General features: G+C 51.4%; 1 protein-coding gene across 2 annotated transcripts in view; it reads left to right on the forward strand.

Moving 5' to 3' along the window:
* Positions 1 to 15660, forward strand: part of PRICKLE2 (prickle planar cell polarity protein 2) — a 109078-nt gene that overhangs the window by 79580 nt on the left and 13838 nt on the right. For both annotated transcript variants that reach the window (XM_040592910.1, XM_040592911.1), the window contains 4 exons: positions 10071 to 10184; positions 11924 to 12061; positions 12428 to 12631; positions 14347 to 14533. In XM_040592910.1, the coding sequence (XP_040448844.1) occupies positions 10071 to 10184; positions 11924 to 12061; positions 12428 to 12631; positions 14347 to 14533 (643 nt within the window). The remainder of the gene's footprint in view (positions 1 to 10070; positions 10185 to 11923; positions 12062 to 12427; positions 12632 to 14346; positions 14534 to 15660) is intronic.

Genomic DNA, 15660 nt, shown 5'->3' on the forward strand with positions numbered 1-15660 from the left:
CCCTCTGTCAGCGTTGCTGGGCCTTTTAGCAGATTTGCCACTTCAGACCTGCCTCTGATCACCATGGAGATGAGGAGCAGCGTAAGCAGCCACAGACAGGCACTGAAATCCTTCCAGCATAGCTCACCCGCCAGCCCTTTGGGGACCTGCCGCGTCAGAGGAGCCACTAAGGAGACAAAAGCAAGGTGTGACTTCTCTGGGCTGTGAAAGAGCCACAGTGCAGGGCTGGGGCTTGTCTCTGGGTGAAGAGCAGCGCCCTGAATTTCTCCGGGAGTTACCAGTGCCCATGGGGCAGGAGGGTGCCGTTTGCTTCCCATGGGGGTAGGGGGTCCCTCTGCAGCAACTTGCTGGAGCCGTGCAAGGCTGCAGACAGACTTGTGGCTTTCTGGTCGATGAGTCGGGTGTGCGTGCGTGATGTGCAGCCTCTGAAAGGCTCATGTCTGCTGCGGAGCAGCTGGTGGGCTCCGCTCCGGCTGAGGACACTGCTGTCAGGCTGGGCTGGAAATACAGATTTGCAAGCAGTGAATTTTTCTCTGCCTTCTGCTGTTTCACTGTCATATTTCTTTGACATGAAACAGATGAAATGAAACAACTTTTTTCTGCAATATTCTACTTTATTAAAATCTCTACGCAGCATACGAGCTGGGGAGGTAAGTGGTCCCCTGAAAGACTAATGCAATTTTTTTATTATACTTGGACGACAGCCTTCCTACCTCGCTATTCTTGGGAGACAGTGCTCACGTCTCACTCAACGCAGCAATTTACAGGATTTCAGGGGGCTGAGGTTGGCCAACAAACATGACATCGGTTCTTGGCAGTTTCCACAGGTCATTGCAGAATTTGGAGAGTCCCTTCAATCCGTAGCTTGAATTATTAAGTATAATCTAGAGGGGAATCAACTCAAACCTACAAGGTCTCACTGGATTCCTGGATGCTAATGCAGGCATCAGCTGATCTGTGGTACGTGTCAACCATGTGAAAATCGTGTTGGTTACTTAACACCCACTATTGAAGAGAAAAAAAGCATTGGCCTGGTGTTCACAGCTAACGATCCAGACATTGCACTGAAGAGTGGAGCTGAAAGTTATCCCGTATATTATGGCTCATCAGCGTACAGGAGTACAAAGTGCTTTACGCAACAGCCATAAATATTATATATTTCTAAATACGTTTATAACACAGGGATGAAGGTAGTAATATAAAAAAATGTTATAATACCACTGCATAAGGTGTGGTAAAAATCCATCTGGAAAGCTGGCTAAAAATTATGACATCTCTGCTCAAGAAAGAAGGTTATAAACTGGAGGGAGACTGGAAATGTTATTTCGTTGAAGAGGCTAGAAGAGCTTGGTTTGTTCAGCCTCACAAATCGAAGGGTTGTGATCATTCCCTATGCATTAGATGAGGAAGAGCAGTTATTCAAGCTCCAGCTTTGGCACAAGAACACAGTTATAAACTGGCTCCAAATGCATTCAGGCAGGAAATTGGAAGAGGTTTCAAACCATCAGAGGTGTAAGGCTCAGCGGCAACCTGCCAACAGGGAGAGCGACGGGTAAAAACCCAAGGCTGAGCTCCATAAATTACAAGGTGATTAGAAAACATGGTTTCTTGCAATAGCCATCACCTACGCAGGATGGCCAAGAGGCTCCTGTGGGCTCTGATCCTGCTTGGATTGGACTTGAATGAGAAGTTGTCTTACGGCAGAAGAGGGACTTCTCTTCTGTAAGATACGGATGCAGATGGGAATGGGAGAGGTGGCTGTATGGGAGGCGAGACAGAAGCTTGGGATGTGGGCTTGGAGAATTTATTTTTTTTTTTTTCCTGCTGCCGTTCGATGGTCCGATAAAAAAGTAAGTGTGAAAGTCCTGAAATGGGCAGGCACCAACAGAGACGTGTCCTCAGCAAAGCAAAATCCCAGACTGGGTCTGGCTGCAAAAACGGGGGAAGGCAATTTTGGGAGCCAGTTTGTCTGCTGGGGCTGGCAGTCCGACAGCTGATCCTCCTTGCACTGACATAAGTTTGAGGGCAGATGCTTAAAAATAAGTACTTTTATGATGTGTTTTTCACATTTTTAGGCAAGGCATGTGTAAATACATGTGAATGTTCAGCCTTGGAATTCCTTGGGCCTGTGGTTTGGAGAAATCCAAAGGGGTTATAACATGCCAGCTTGGATTTCTGAATACAAGGGATTTTTGAGTATTTCTGTCTTTATTGTGTCTCAATAATAGGAGCAGCTGGTTATGGGCACAGATTTCCAGTTAAACAAAAGATGGAGCTCTACTTCAGCTGTGGTGCGGCTTTCTGTATGGCTCCAGCATGCCAACATTCAAGACCCTTGTATGTGCCGCAAGAACTTAATTCCCTCTTGCTGTCTGCAAAGTTGCTTTGATTGAGTCCCTTAAAAATTTATTAAAATCTCATCTGAGCTATAGTTAGTACCATGAAGGTTCAGGGGACCATTTTTCTTCTAAGGTGGCCATTAAAGCTTGGACCCCAAGAGCTTTGCAGCGTAGTGTGAAACTTGTAGCTGTCACGGGGAATTTACACAGGGGCTAACGTACGTGTTGATTCCTGTTCTGTATCTTTTGCAAGACCTATAGCAAGGGCCCGAGTTATAAAACCTGCAAGCTTCAACTGTTGCTGTTCAGGTCACAAAGTGAGGAAAGGAGAGCAGAGATGAGCCTACACTGAACATGCATTTACACCTTACCTAAAGATACCCATTTTCACCACCTCGGTGTGGTAGAAAGTCCATTATCAGGGCAAAGTCGTCTCTGGGGGATGTGTGCCTCATTTGTGCCTATGTGTCACGGTCAAGTGCATTTTACTTTCCCGTCCTTTCTGAGCCCTGTAAGTTCAGCAAACTCTTTCGCTCCTCCAGAGACTAAAGTCTTGCATGCAGCAAGGAAGGAGCAAGAGAGACCAAAGCAACCCTGTGCCCCAAGCCTGTGCAGTAACGGGAAGCAGATAAGCTAATTTACGGCAAGGTAGAGGAAGGGCAGAAGCCCCATGATGAGCTCTACCTTCCTTGGTAGATCCTGATCCTGAGAGCAGAGCCCAGCGCAGGGGAGGCTGAGGGTGCTGAAGAGGAGCTGCAACTCACATACACCAGCCAGAAGCTGCGGCTGCCTCTCGCTCTGCCCCCTTGCACACATGCATGCTGTAGTATTTTACCCAAAAGCTGCATTTCAGCACATTTTTAAAAGCTCTCCAGTTTCACTTTGAGGTAGCGCTAAGTCCATCACCTCCCCAGTGAACTCTTTGGGTATCTAAATAGCCTGGCAGTTAGCGGCTCTTATTTCAAGGTTGGAACAGTCTAAATCCAGCCTCCAGGCATCGGACCGTGCCCAATGCTTCCCAGCTGGATGGAGTAGCAATCCCGCACACAAAATGCTTTTTTCTGTGTGCGATGCCAGTGCTGTGTGACTTAGGGGCGGCTGGGACAGGTTCAGAGATCCTGGAGCTGTTCCCTCTGCCCTGGAGCAGAGCGGATGGAGGAGGTGTGAGTGCATGCTGTGCTGCAAAAAAAAAAAGCCGTAGCAAAACCATGTGTCTGGGCTTTTGCTCCGTGTCCGTATCCTGGGGTGTTTGCCTGACTGTGGTGAGCTGATGGAAGCTGTTAAAATTATTTAATCCTTGAACAATTTTACTATCAGGCAGGGAATTGGCTTCCTTTGGTGGGCCGTGGAAACAAACCCACTCACCTGACATGGTTTGCTCCGTTCTTAAATTTGAAGTGTGTGGTGGTCAGCGGCGGGGAGAGGCAGGGAAGGGCAGGGAGTGCAAAAGAAAGAAGAAGAACCCTGGACTACACAATATAAACTTGTCCTGGAGCTTTATTCCAGCAAACAATTACAGCTCTCCTTGTTGCGGTGTTACTCCAGTGTGCTACCCTGTGCCTTATAAATACAGGAGCATTTTAAGTGGCATGCCCAGGGGAATTATCAGCTATGATCAATGCAGCAGATTATTATAATTGCTGGTGCTCCAGAGGACTCCGAGTGGTGCAAGAGCAGCTTTGCTAGTCAGTACCTTGCAACACAAAGACCACTCTCAGCTGCTTTTGAAAGCACCGTTTCTGGCTCCTTTTAAACCAAATTTGATTTCTGCTTAAAAAAGAATCGTGGCATGCGCTTTCACAAATCTGAAACTTGTGGATGTACGGCCTTCATTCAAATGTTCTCCTTTGATGCCAGCAGGAAGCAATGTTTCCGCGAGATCTCTTACAGACCAAGAACTGCTCCAAAGGCTTGGCAGGGATGGATGTCGTTCTCAACTGGTGAGCAGCGACACTCAAACGCCTCGGCTGCTGTTAGCCGTGGGAGAGCAGCACACAGAGAGCTGCAGAGTGTGCCAGAACAAATAGCATTTAGGAAGATGATTTTTCCTTTGTTCCCTGCCTTTGTCCCTGCGACTTGGGAGCGGGTTTCCGAGAGCAAACCCAGCATTGCGGGGCGCCGGACCGCCCGGCGCCGGGGATTGCATCTGCCTCCCACCGCCGTGTGCCGGCACGCAGGCGCATTCATGGGTCTGGGGGTGATAACGGTCTTCTCCTAGCCAGGGCTGCAGAGTCTCGGGGTCGGGGGGGGACCCCAACTCCCTCCCAGGGTGCGTGCCTGGCTGCATCCCAGCGCTCAGTGGATCCAGCCAGCGGTTCCCTCTCCTCTCTCTTTCGGAGCATCTGGCCTTGCTGCAAGGATTGTTTTGCTTCAAGAAATAAATAAGTGCTTTGTATCCTAATGGCCACAGAAAAGGAGGATGTGCCAGACTCAGGCCAAAGCACACTGAACCCATTTTCCAGTTTCACACGTGCTATCATCTGTGGAGCTTGTGTGTGAGCCTCTGTGTACAAGCACTTGCAACATTTTGCAGGGTGTTGAGAGGGTTATTTGCGTGTGTCTCATTGGGATTTTTTTCCCCTTTGACTTTCCAACGAAGGCCAACAGGAATGAGAGAAATACCAAAGACACCAGATTTGTTTCTCTGTCAATTCTAAGTGCAGAAGATCACTGAATGCCTGACATGCCATTAAAAAGCCAGCACTGGGGAGGAGCAGGCAAGCCGCGGGACCAGCCCTGCTTGCCCAGGCCAGCACGGGCTTGTCGGGGCGACTGGCCGCCTTCCTCCTGCTGCAGCCAAAGCTCAGGGGGGCTGGCACACAGCGAGCCAGGGGACGGGGCCGTCGGTGGGCACACACGCACACGCATCGGCAGACACTACCCTGCACGTCCTTGTGTACCTGTGCCGCTGTGGTACGTCCCCAGGTGGCGTGGTGTGGGCTGCCAGGGCTGTGGGACCCCTGGCATGGTCCCAGGGGAAATGACGCTGTCCTGGGCACTGGAGGACACTGGAGAATGCTAGCGTGCCTGGATTTGGAACCGACTCCGCTGCATGTGATGATTTACTGTGCGTACCTGAGCAGTGGCTGACCCACCAAGGTCCCCTTTTTGGGGACATCTGTGTTCGGGCGCTCTGCTGCACACAGAGCAGCACATGCTGCCCTTGCAGGGCTCTGTGCAAAAGCCTTGCAGCTGGTTTTGCTGTTTGGTTTCATGAAAACCAGGTGGGATTGCCCAGCTGGATGTGCCAGAGCTGTCATGGCCGAGCAAGTCGGCACCCATCAGGTGAGCCACGCCAGGACACCGCGAACTCTTTGCAGTCCATCCCAGCAGTACAGTCATCCCAAACAGCCCGGTTTGGTGGGTGCTTTTAGTAGGGGTGTTGTACTTGGGCGAGTACAACCGAGTGCTACTTCCCAACAGCAATTAATTTGTAGAGAAAGGTGGTGTTTCCCCTCCACCTCGTTTAATTCATTGATCAAAGACATCCTTCATCAATGACTTAAATTCACAGGTTGTTTGCAAACTTTTTCTTCTAGGAGAGGGTTTAAGACTGCTTGCAAATATGCTCAGATGGGGTTTTTTGCCTTTGGTCACCCGTGGGACTGCCAGGAGAAGGTGCAGTCCTGCCTTTATTTAGCAGGGCCAGGGTAGGTTTGTAAACTGTCAAAGTTAAACTAGAAACACACCCCAAACCTAGGAAGACTGCAGAACACAAAGGCATTTGTAAACTAATGTAATTACTTTCCTCAGTGCCTTTGAATAAAGTTGGCTCCACTTTAAAGGCATTTTCCTACCCTCCTTTTACATTACGTTCTTTCCTTTCTCCTGGTTTCTTTCTTTTTTAATTTCTATCTTCCCCACACACACCCCCTTGCACACACACACACCCTTTTAGCTCTAAGCAGCTGTTAATTTCCAAAATGTCTACCGCTTTTTGTTAGCAAAACTTGGCGTTTGGATGTTTTCCTTTTGAAGGTGAGAATAACACCCTGGGAAGATGGATATCTGCTGTGCCGGGTTCTCGCAGCGCAGAGCCTGTCCGAGCACCTGGGAGACCTTCCCCAGGGCAGGATGGGGCTTGCCCAGCCGGCCAGCGTGCCGCGGCACCCACGGCCAGCCCGCCTGCCCCATCGCAGCCAGGGCCTCGTGACATTGTCTGGAGCCTTATTTTAACTCAGCCTGATGTGTTCCAGATTCCTCTAGGGTTTCTCACATCCAGATGTGAGTAGAGGCCGGAGCAAATAGGGGCAGGCGGGGAAACCGAGGATGAAGCCTAGCCTGGCCCCACAAGTGGCTGCTGTGTGTTAATGATGCTTGTTAGGATAATTGTGGGCAGAGCAGATCTGTTGCAAGGGGAAATAGCAGGATGTGGACATGCTGTCTTGTATGGCAGAAGTATTTAATAATAAAACAGTTGAAGATACCGTATGCTTTAAAGGGGAAATGTTATCCATCCTGGGTCGTTGCCCCACACTGTTTTCCTTATCTAGGTGCAGCTCATGTTGCAGAGCCTGTAGGATCGGTGAGGAGCCATATGCTGGTGCCTGGGGGGTCTGGATCAGGCCCTTTGGCCACAATGGCCCTGCAAGGCTCACTAGCTACAAAGGCTTGTGCGTGCTCCAAACTGGAGCTGGACGGAAGAAGAGTTATTTTAATGGAAAACAGCGACCTTTTGTACAAAAGTGAAGTGCAGACTGAGCAGTTTTAGTTTTTTGACATGTTAGCGTTTTCTACAGACCTTTTCCCTGAAAAGCCAGACTGATCTGAGAATCCCCCCTTTCCTTCTTTATTTTTCCTTATTCTTGAGCATCACAAGCAGGCAGTGCCAGCCCAACAGCCAGCCACTTACTGGCGGGTCAGAGATGCTGTCAGCAGCCACGTGAGCACAGAGGCAGGGAACACTGGCAGCCTGGGACCCCATCCCTCCCGGGCTTGGCTCTCCTGTCCAGGGGGCTGGGTGCATCCCGTGGGGAGCGGATGATGGATGAGAGCGTGTATTTGCACAGGCCTGGTTTAACATCAGCCCAGGGAAGGGGTGTCCTTCTGCTCCTCGTCTGCACTCTGGCTGGACCTCTTTGGATAGGAGTGGTGTCCCGGTTAAAAGGGTCTGACCATCCCCCTGGTTCAGGTGTGTCCCCAGGAGGGATGGTAGATGTAAAGGCAACGCTGGAGGAAGCCATCGGCAGGCATAAGGAAAGGGTTTTCTTCTCATGAGATGTCCCGCAGGCTCTGGGCAAGGACTGACAGCTGCCTCTGCTCCATCCTCATCGTGAGCACCCCTGTGGCAGCTCCCCATGGCTGATGTGGATCCAAAGCAAACCCTTTCAGGTTATTTCAAGCAACAAATCGCAGGTTGGAGCCTGTTACGTTTATTTTGTTTTGCTTTTGAAACCAAATTGCCCATCCCTGCCGAGCTATGCTGCTGGTGTGATGGGAGCTGGTTCCTGCGGACCTGCTGAGACTAAATGGAAAACTTCCCAGCGGAAGCAGGAGTGGAGCTGAGCACGTATGTCTTGCCTCACCGGGCTCCGGCAAGGCAGCACCCAGGTTGCTGAAGGAAGAACTCGCATCCCTGCTTTTCGCCCAGGGTGAGCGTCTTACAGCTCAGTGCTTGAGGAGCCAGAGCAGCCTGATGGAATTTGGCATCTCTTCAGAAAAAAAAAAAAGTAATTTCTGGTCTATGCCAACTTCAAGGACTCAGTGGGCAAAAAAACTTCATTGCAAGAAAGGAAAACACAAGCTAACCAACCTGAGCCCAGGGGAAAGCGAGCAGCCTGCCTGCACGTGGGGAATTTGGCAAGAGAAGTCAGCAGGCGCATGTGCCGGCCGGGAAGTATTCTGGCAGCCCGGTAAAAGGTATGGCAACAGGGGCATCGCCGCGAGATTTTCGGCTGCAAGCGCTGCTACAGACTAGCTGCGTGAAGACAGGGAGCTCGCTTAACGTCATTGTGCTGTAAATAGTGCTTTCTAGTACGTTGATTTGCTACCTCGTGTAGCACGTCAAAAGAATTTAAGTGTTTTTAATGTGCTTTGATGTCCCTGGATGAAGGATGCTCTATAAATGCAAAGTAAGTGTTCTAATGTACATAGTTTGTTTTCCTTTTAACATAAAATGCTTATCAGCCTTTCTTTCTTTCTTTGACAGTTTCCATAGCTGGTGGGTCTGTTTCTGCTATGCTGTAGCAAAACAAATTTCGGGTTTCGCAGTGGCCTATGCGTGTTCCTTAGCTTCATGACATGGGCAGTTCCCTGTCGTCAGCACTGCAGAGTTACAGGCAGAAATCTGCTAAAAATCTCCCTTTCTGCAAAACCTGGTGACAGGGAAAGGTGGATGTTAGGGTTGGTCTGAGGAGGAACTGTAAACTGAGAAATGCGATTGCAAGCGTTGGAGCAGCTCTGCTTGCAGGTAGTTCTGAATGAGAGCAGGGAGTGAGCTGAATGCAGAGTAATTATTCCTGAATAATGCAAGGTTTGGGTATTTATTCTGAAATAAAAAAATTATTTCTTCCTGTTGATGGTGCCTCCCTGCATGAGCCACCCCCAGCAGGCTGCGAGCCCATGGGTGAGCTCCCCTGCCAGCCAGCCCTGTGTGACCTGCCTCTGTGTCCCTATCCCTTGTGGTGACCGACGGTAGCTTGTCATCCCGCAGACGCTGTGGGGTTGTGCGGGCAGACAAGGTTCATCTGGGGAGTGCCAGCCCAGGTGGCGCTTTCTAGGCCAGAGCCCAAAACGTACAGCGAGGGACAAAGCTGATCAGAAGCCACTGCAAAGTGAACGTCATTTGGGGAAAGCCCTGCAAAAGCTGCAGGCGGTGCAGCCGCTCTGAAATCAATTGCTGCAGCGTCTGAGAGCCAAGGGGGCATCTCAGGGGGTTAATCCCACCGCAGCGAAGGGGGAAAGCTGTATACATCAGGAAAACAGTTTGTATCTCTCTAGCCAAGTGTGGATTTAAGGAAGCCATCCAGCCCTCTACTTCTGCCCGAGCATCCGGAGGCATCCGGGGCTGCGGAGACTCCCGATCCCGGCCGAGCTTTCCCTTACCTGAACCTTCTCCTGTTTCTTCCCAAGCGGCTCAAGTCACCGTGGCCATTTCGGAGCTGATCCCTGGCCAGTGACTCGCATCCTGGTGCCTGGCCCGGCCCTTGAGCACACGTTCCAGGTGTGGCAGTCGGAGGAGAGACACTGGGGTTCAGGGCGTGCTTCCTCTCTGGGCTGCCACCGGGCTCCTCCAGCGCCGGGCATGCCATGCCCCACCATGCTGCCTTTTTAATAGCCAATTTTAATTATACGCTCTGAGACGAAAGAGAAAAACCAAGCCTTCCAACAGATTTTATCTGCTGTTTATTTCCACAAATTGCTGCAGAAAAAAGCCCGGAGGGTTTTGATGGAGGTGGAGGCTGCGATAGCCGGCAACACGGAGGCTGCCGGGGCGCAGCCTTTTTAACCTCCCCTGCCGAGGCAGGTGCCGACACATCCCTGCAGCCGGCGAAACATGCTAACGCTATGGAGGCTGACCGAGCAAACGGTAATGAGCTCCACTGCCTTGCCGGGGCTGCCAGCCCTCTTTCTCGGTGGAGGAAAGGCAATAAACCCAAAGCAGCGCCTAGCTGCATTTCCCCGCTCCAAATCATGGGGAAAACCTGGTGCCCGCTGGCTCGGGGGGTGGCTACTGGCCAGGCACGGGCTCAGCCGGGGAGCCCCACTGCAGTTGCCTCTCTTGCTCCGTAGGTGCACCAGTACTACAGCTGCCTGCCTGAGGACAAGGTCCCCTATGTCAACAGCCCAGGAGAAAAATCTCGCATAAAGCAGCTTTTGCACCAGCTGCCACCGCACGACAATGAGGTCAGTATCCAAAAAGCACCCTCGGACATGCCACCAGGGCTGCGGGTGGGGAGGGGACGTGCCTCCCGGGGTTGCTGGTGGGAAGCGTGGCTGTCCCCTTTGCAGCCCTTTCTGCTTTTTGGGGGGATTTACTTGGAGTTTGGTCATGTTGCCATTTAAGTGCTGTATTTGCTCCCTGCTTCAATGGCATTGGAGGTGGGGAGGGAGTTGCTTGTTTCTAAAGTTAATTTTTTTCCCAAAACATCTTTCTTAAGTCTCGGAAATAAAAGCCTTTTCTCAGCCCTCGGAGGCCAAAGCTGCGTTAATTGTAGTGTGAAATGCTGTTGAGATCAGCTTGAGCCAGATATGAGCAAAAACCTTTTCCCAAGTGCTGCTTCCGACTCACTTTGGGAGTGGGAACGCGTGTGCTGGGGAGGGGTTTCACTCGTCTGAGCTGTGCGAGCTGGGAGAGCCTGGCAAGGTGGAGGTTGAGTCAAGACCAGTCAGAGCAAATAAACCTTCTTAAGTCTCCCAAGAGCGATGTGAGGTAGCAAAAAGGGTCCGGTCTTTGACGTCCTGTTCTCACCAGTGAGAACATTGGCTTCTGGTAGCCCGCAAAATTTCCCTGTGTAAACAAAAAAAGTTATTTTCATGTTGCTTTCTGAAGAAGCCGCTCTGGAAAATACGTGCAGGTAACTTGTTTGATCTAGGTCAGATTTTAACGAGTTTTCCTGCGCGTGGCTGGGTGCCATGGGCACAGCGCGGCGCTGCCAGCGCCGGGGGAGCTCCAGGCACCGGGTAGGGGCTTCTTCCCGTACACCCTCGGGCCCCAACCTGCCCGACTGCCTTCCCTGGCAGCTGCTGAGAACCCACAGCCTCTGACAGCCGAGCAGCGTCAGAGTAAATACACGTGAACGCTGCTATGTGCTGCTGTAAGCTGGAGGCACAAGACTGCGTGTATTTTCTGCAAATTGGCAGATTTTGCATCCGGTTTCCCCTCGTGCTTAGTTTTGCTCCTTTGAAAATTCAAGGTGTGTTGGTCACTCACATGAATAATCCTGCTTGGTTCCGTGAGCCTACGCTCCAAAGTAACGGAGGCTGGGCTGGGCACTGGTGCTACACGTGGCCACCTTGGCTCTTCAGTTGTATTCTCCATTGAGATGCAACAAGCCAAGAGCTAAGCCGGCGGGATGAAAATAGCCAGGAAAACCTCAGTTTTACAAGCTTCGGGGAAATTGCATCATTGTTTGTATCCTTTTATTTTACTTATTTCCTTATTACCTTCTATGCAGAGGTTTTGCAACATACAAACTTGACCCAGTGCTGGAAGAGTAGTTCCCAGATAGCTCCATCATTTGCACAGGGAAAAGGGGCTGTGCTCTTGAAATGCCAATAAAATATTTTGAAGCTGCTGTAAGACCTCTGCCTTAAGGGGGCTGGTAAAGAAAGCAGGAAAACCGTCAGTCTGGCTGCTGGTCTGAGCGGGAGTCTGAGGACCCAACTTTTAAGATTTTCCTAAAAACCGAGCACCCAAAGAGCCATCTTCCTCCTTGCCCTTTCTTCTCATCTCTACCTCTTGAAATGTTGACTGGAACCCGGGATGACCGAAGCCCTGTGTTTCTCCAGCCTCCCCCAGCCAAGGGCAGGGTTTGTCTGCGTAACCCCCACGCGGAGCTTCAGCAGAGCTCGTGGGGCAGTGTGACATGCTGCCCGGGGAGCCAGTGACACCCGTAACATTGAGCATCACTTGTGTTTTTTAGGTTCGCTATTGCAATTCATTGGATGAAGAGGAGAAGAGGGAGCTCAAACTCTTCAGCAACCAAAGGAAGAGGGAAAATTTAGGGAGAGGCAATGTCCGGCCATTCCCTGTGACCATGACGGGAGCCATCTGCGAGCAGGTGGGTAGCAGCTGACAGACTGGCACAAGCCAGGAGGCTTTTGAATCACCAAAGTTAAGTGAAGCTCGCGGGAGCAGCGCCCACCCCATGCCCCCTGCCAGCTACGAGCGCTGGGGTCTGTTGGGGTGCCTGCCAAGAGTACCCCGCAGTATTTGAAGCGGAGCAGCCACTTCATCTCCTGGCCTTGTGCAGGGGGGGAAGCTGTTGATATCCTGGCCACAAAATGGAGATGAAAAGAGATAAGAGAGACCAGAAAGGAGCTGTGAATTAGCACCTTCTTCTGCCACAGTTGTGAAATCAGCTGGTTGGCGATGGGTGGCAGCGGGCTTGTCCGTCCCCCCCGCTAAACACCCACCTTTCCGACAGTGCGGCGGCCAGATCAACGGGGGGGACATGGCCGTCTTCGCCTCGCGAGCGGGGCACGGCGTCTGCTGGCACCCTCCCTGCTTCATCTGCAGCGTCTGCAACGAGCTGCTGGTCGACCTGATCTACTTCTACCAAGACGGGAAGATCTACTGTGGCAGGCACCACGCCGAGTGCCTCAAGCCCCGCTGCGCAGCGTGCGACGAGGTAAGAGCCAGCCCGCCCCAGCTTCTGCCACGGATGCTGCCTGTGGGGGTGGGTTGAGAGGGTCCCTTTTGCCAGCTAGATGGTATTTCCCCTCCATCCACCCTGGCCTCTACGTGGGTCATGCACATGAAATACGACGGTTGAGGTTTGCCAAGGGTTCATGCAAGCTTTGCCTGAGGTTTCAGGTGAGCGTCTCGGGGATTTTTAGTTGCAGCCTGCCTGGGACTGTTCTGAGACCAATTTGCAGCTACACGCAAGGAGCTGAGGGAGCTGAAACATCCATGAGTGTTTGCAGCAACAGCGCAGCCCCCGTGCTGTGTGATTTTAGTCCAGCTGTGTGTGGTGGTCCTCCCTTCCCCTCTCTTCCCCCAGAAGAAGCCTCTGGTGGATGGCTGCTGTATTTCCTACAAGGCGGTAGTGTCTGGGTACACGCTGAGCTGAAATAGGCTCTGAGAGAGGCGATTAACGGGCTATAGGAAGCTGAACAAATGGAATACAAAACGAATACAGAAAACTACAGAGTCGCCTCAGAGCGTTTCTCAAGTGTCAATCTCTGTTTAAAAGGCTGGTGAAGGAAATTGTTCTGGCTTTTAAAGTTATGAAAACCATAGTGTGGAAAACCATATGTACTATAAAATACCATGTCCCATCTATGCAAGCGTGTAATAGTAAATATCCAAGGCTATATGCACTTCAAATATAAGGAACATTGACGTATGTATCCAATTAGATTTGTAACATTACCAGTAAAAAAACAACTCCTAACTATTCAACTGGCCTTATTTCCTTGTGGCGTAGGCTGGGTAATTTTTTTTTCATGTACTTTTTATCCCTGCAAATTTTCATGTAAGTCTTTCATTCAGCTCCATCTTTAACATGCATTTCTTCCCCTGGAATATCCGTCGCTAATTTTGAGAAAGGGTAACTCAGGGGTAAGAGGAACTGCAGAGAAAAAGCTTTTGGTGTGACCTGTGCCAGGGCAGAGAGCCAGGGAGAAGAGCTGGGCACTGCTTGCTCCTCTGGCTTGGCTTTGGGAGTGGAGATGGGGTGGGGATGGGAAGCACAGGGGTGGGGATGGGAAGCAAGAAAGCATGTGCTGAAAACATTTGAGATGGCCGCTTCACCAGCCCACCCTTAGCAGCGCTCTGTGCCTCAGTTTCCTCGCTAGTATAACGACTGCAATCATTTTTATAAGCGCACAGGCTGGGGTAGAGGTGATGGTGAGGAGCTAGTTAGCTCCGTTTCTCTCCCCTCCAGAGTGCTGCCACTTGTGTTTCTGCTCACCCTTTGTACTCAGGTCCCTGTTTCAGAGACAGATAAATGTGTTTTAGTAAGTGTTCTTCAATAGTCCGCCGGATCAATAGGCTGTATATAAGGGTGTTTATTACCCTGATCGACCCCTCCTGCTGATGGATGTGCTTAGGAGCACGTTACTGCGAGCTCTGCCTTAACGCTTTGTGGTCCGTGCACTGGCATGGTCCTGATGTATTTGCATTTTAATGGGTTTCCCTGAGAAGCGATGGGTGCCCCTGAGCTAAGCCGAGCCCTGGGAGTTTCCCTGTGCAGAACAGGGAGGGGAAGTAGCTGTAAAATTTGGAGGTGGCATGAACAAAAGGTCAGAGCTGTCATGCACGGGCAGGAGAACGAAGGTTGGTGCCCACATCCCAGATCCCCTTTCTGACCGACTCTGCTCCGTGTTTGTCTCCCCCACCCAGATCATTTTTGCCGACGAATGCACCGAGGCCGAAGGGCGGCACTGGCACATGAAGCACTTCTGCTGCTTTGAATGCGAGACGGTGCTGGGAGGGCAGAGGTACATCATGAAGGATGGCAGGCCGTACTGCTGCAGCTGCTTTGAGTCCCTCTACGCCGAGTACTGCGACACCTGCGCCCAGCACATCGGTACGTGCCACCGTCCCCCAGCCCTGGGGCGAGCGCGGGGCTGGGTGGGAGCGGGGCAAACCTCTGCTTGCAAGGTCATTTCTGGCAACGAGGGCTCTTGCATTACGCCTTTGACAACAACCTGGGCTGTGAGCAGGACTGCCTGCGGCTGGGGTCTGCTCCAGCCCTGGGGCATCCAAAGAGACTTGTGCCCCTCTTGCATCGCCACCAAGGAGCTAGCACAGTAATTTGTTTGGGTAACCCACTGCTTATCCCTTTTTGGGGTCAGAGAGGGAAGGACTGTCAGAAAGCAACCTCTGGAGCTGTTGCAACTAGTGAAAGCTTTCTCTGTCCTAATATAATGCACATTTTTTTCCCCTCTAAATCTCATTTTTCTGTAAGCAGGCTGGCTCTTCGACTCTCAGATTTTTCCCAGCCAAGCGTGCCAAAGGATGGCGTGAGTTAATGGGCTACTGACAGGAAAGACGCTTGTTCTTTAGGCATCATTATTGTTTCTGTTTGCCTTTTTTAATCAACGCACAGATAGATGTTCTCGGACAAAGAAGAAATAATGCATCAGTCGAGAACTGTTCCTAGAACAACAATATAAAATATACTTTGTTCTGGGGGCTAGCTGTGCCCCCAGTGCTCGGGGGGTGGGGAGCGGGGTGGGCTGGGAAGCCGCCTCACTGCTCGCCCTGGTCCCGTTTGCCACTTGACTGAGCATTTGCTCGCGGGCCCGCGGGCAGCCCTTCCTTTGTCCATGGAGGTGAGCTCACGTGTTCCAGCGTTTCATGGGCTGCAGGGAGAGGAAAAAACCCAACCGTTTTGCTCTCGTGCAGTGGCCAGATGGCCCGGGGGGAGGAAAACTCAGGGCTTCAGTGAAGCACTTGGAGGACATGTTTGCTGTGACCTGCAGCACATCCTTCCCAAAAGCTCAGCTGCAGAGCGGTGAAGAAGCAGCTGTTAATGCTTCTCGCACACACTCTTCTCTCATGCTTCCCCCATCTGCTGTCCTCCCCTCCGTCCGCCTGGCTGGAGCCTGCTGACTGTCAGGTTTTTGGGGCAAAATGCCTGTTTTGGTGCATATCTGCACATTTCTAGCAAAGGAGGGACTGCAGCCATTTTGCTGCAAGTTGCTTATAGTA

This window comes from Falco naumanni, chromosome 4 (assembly GCF_017639655.2).
Source record: "Falco naumanni isolate bFalNau1 chromosome 4, bFalNau1.pat, whole genome shotgun sequence".
Taxonomy (NCBI): Eukaryota; Metazoa; Chordata; class Aves; order Falconiformes; family Falconidae; genus Falco; species Falco naumanni.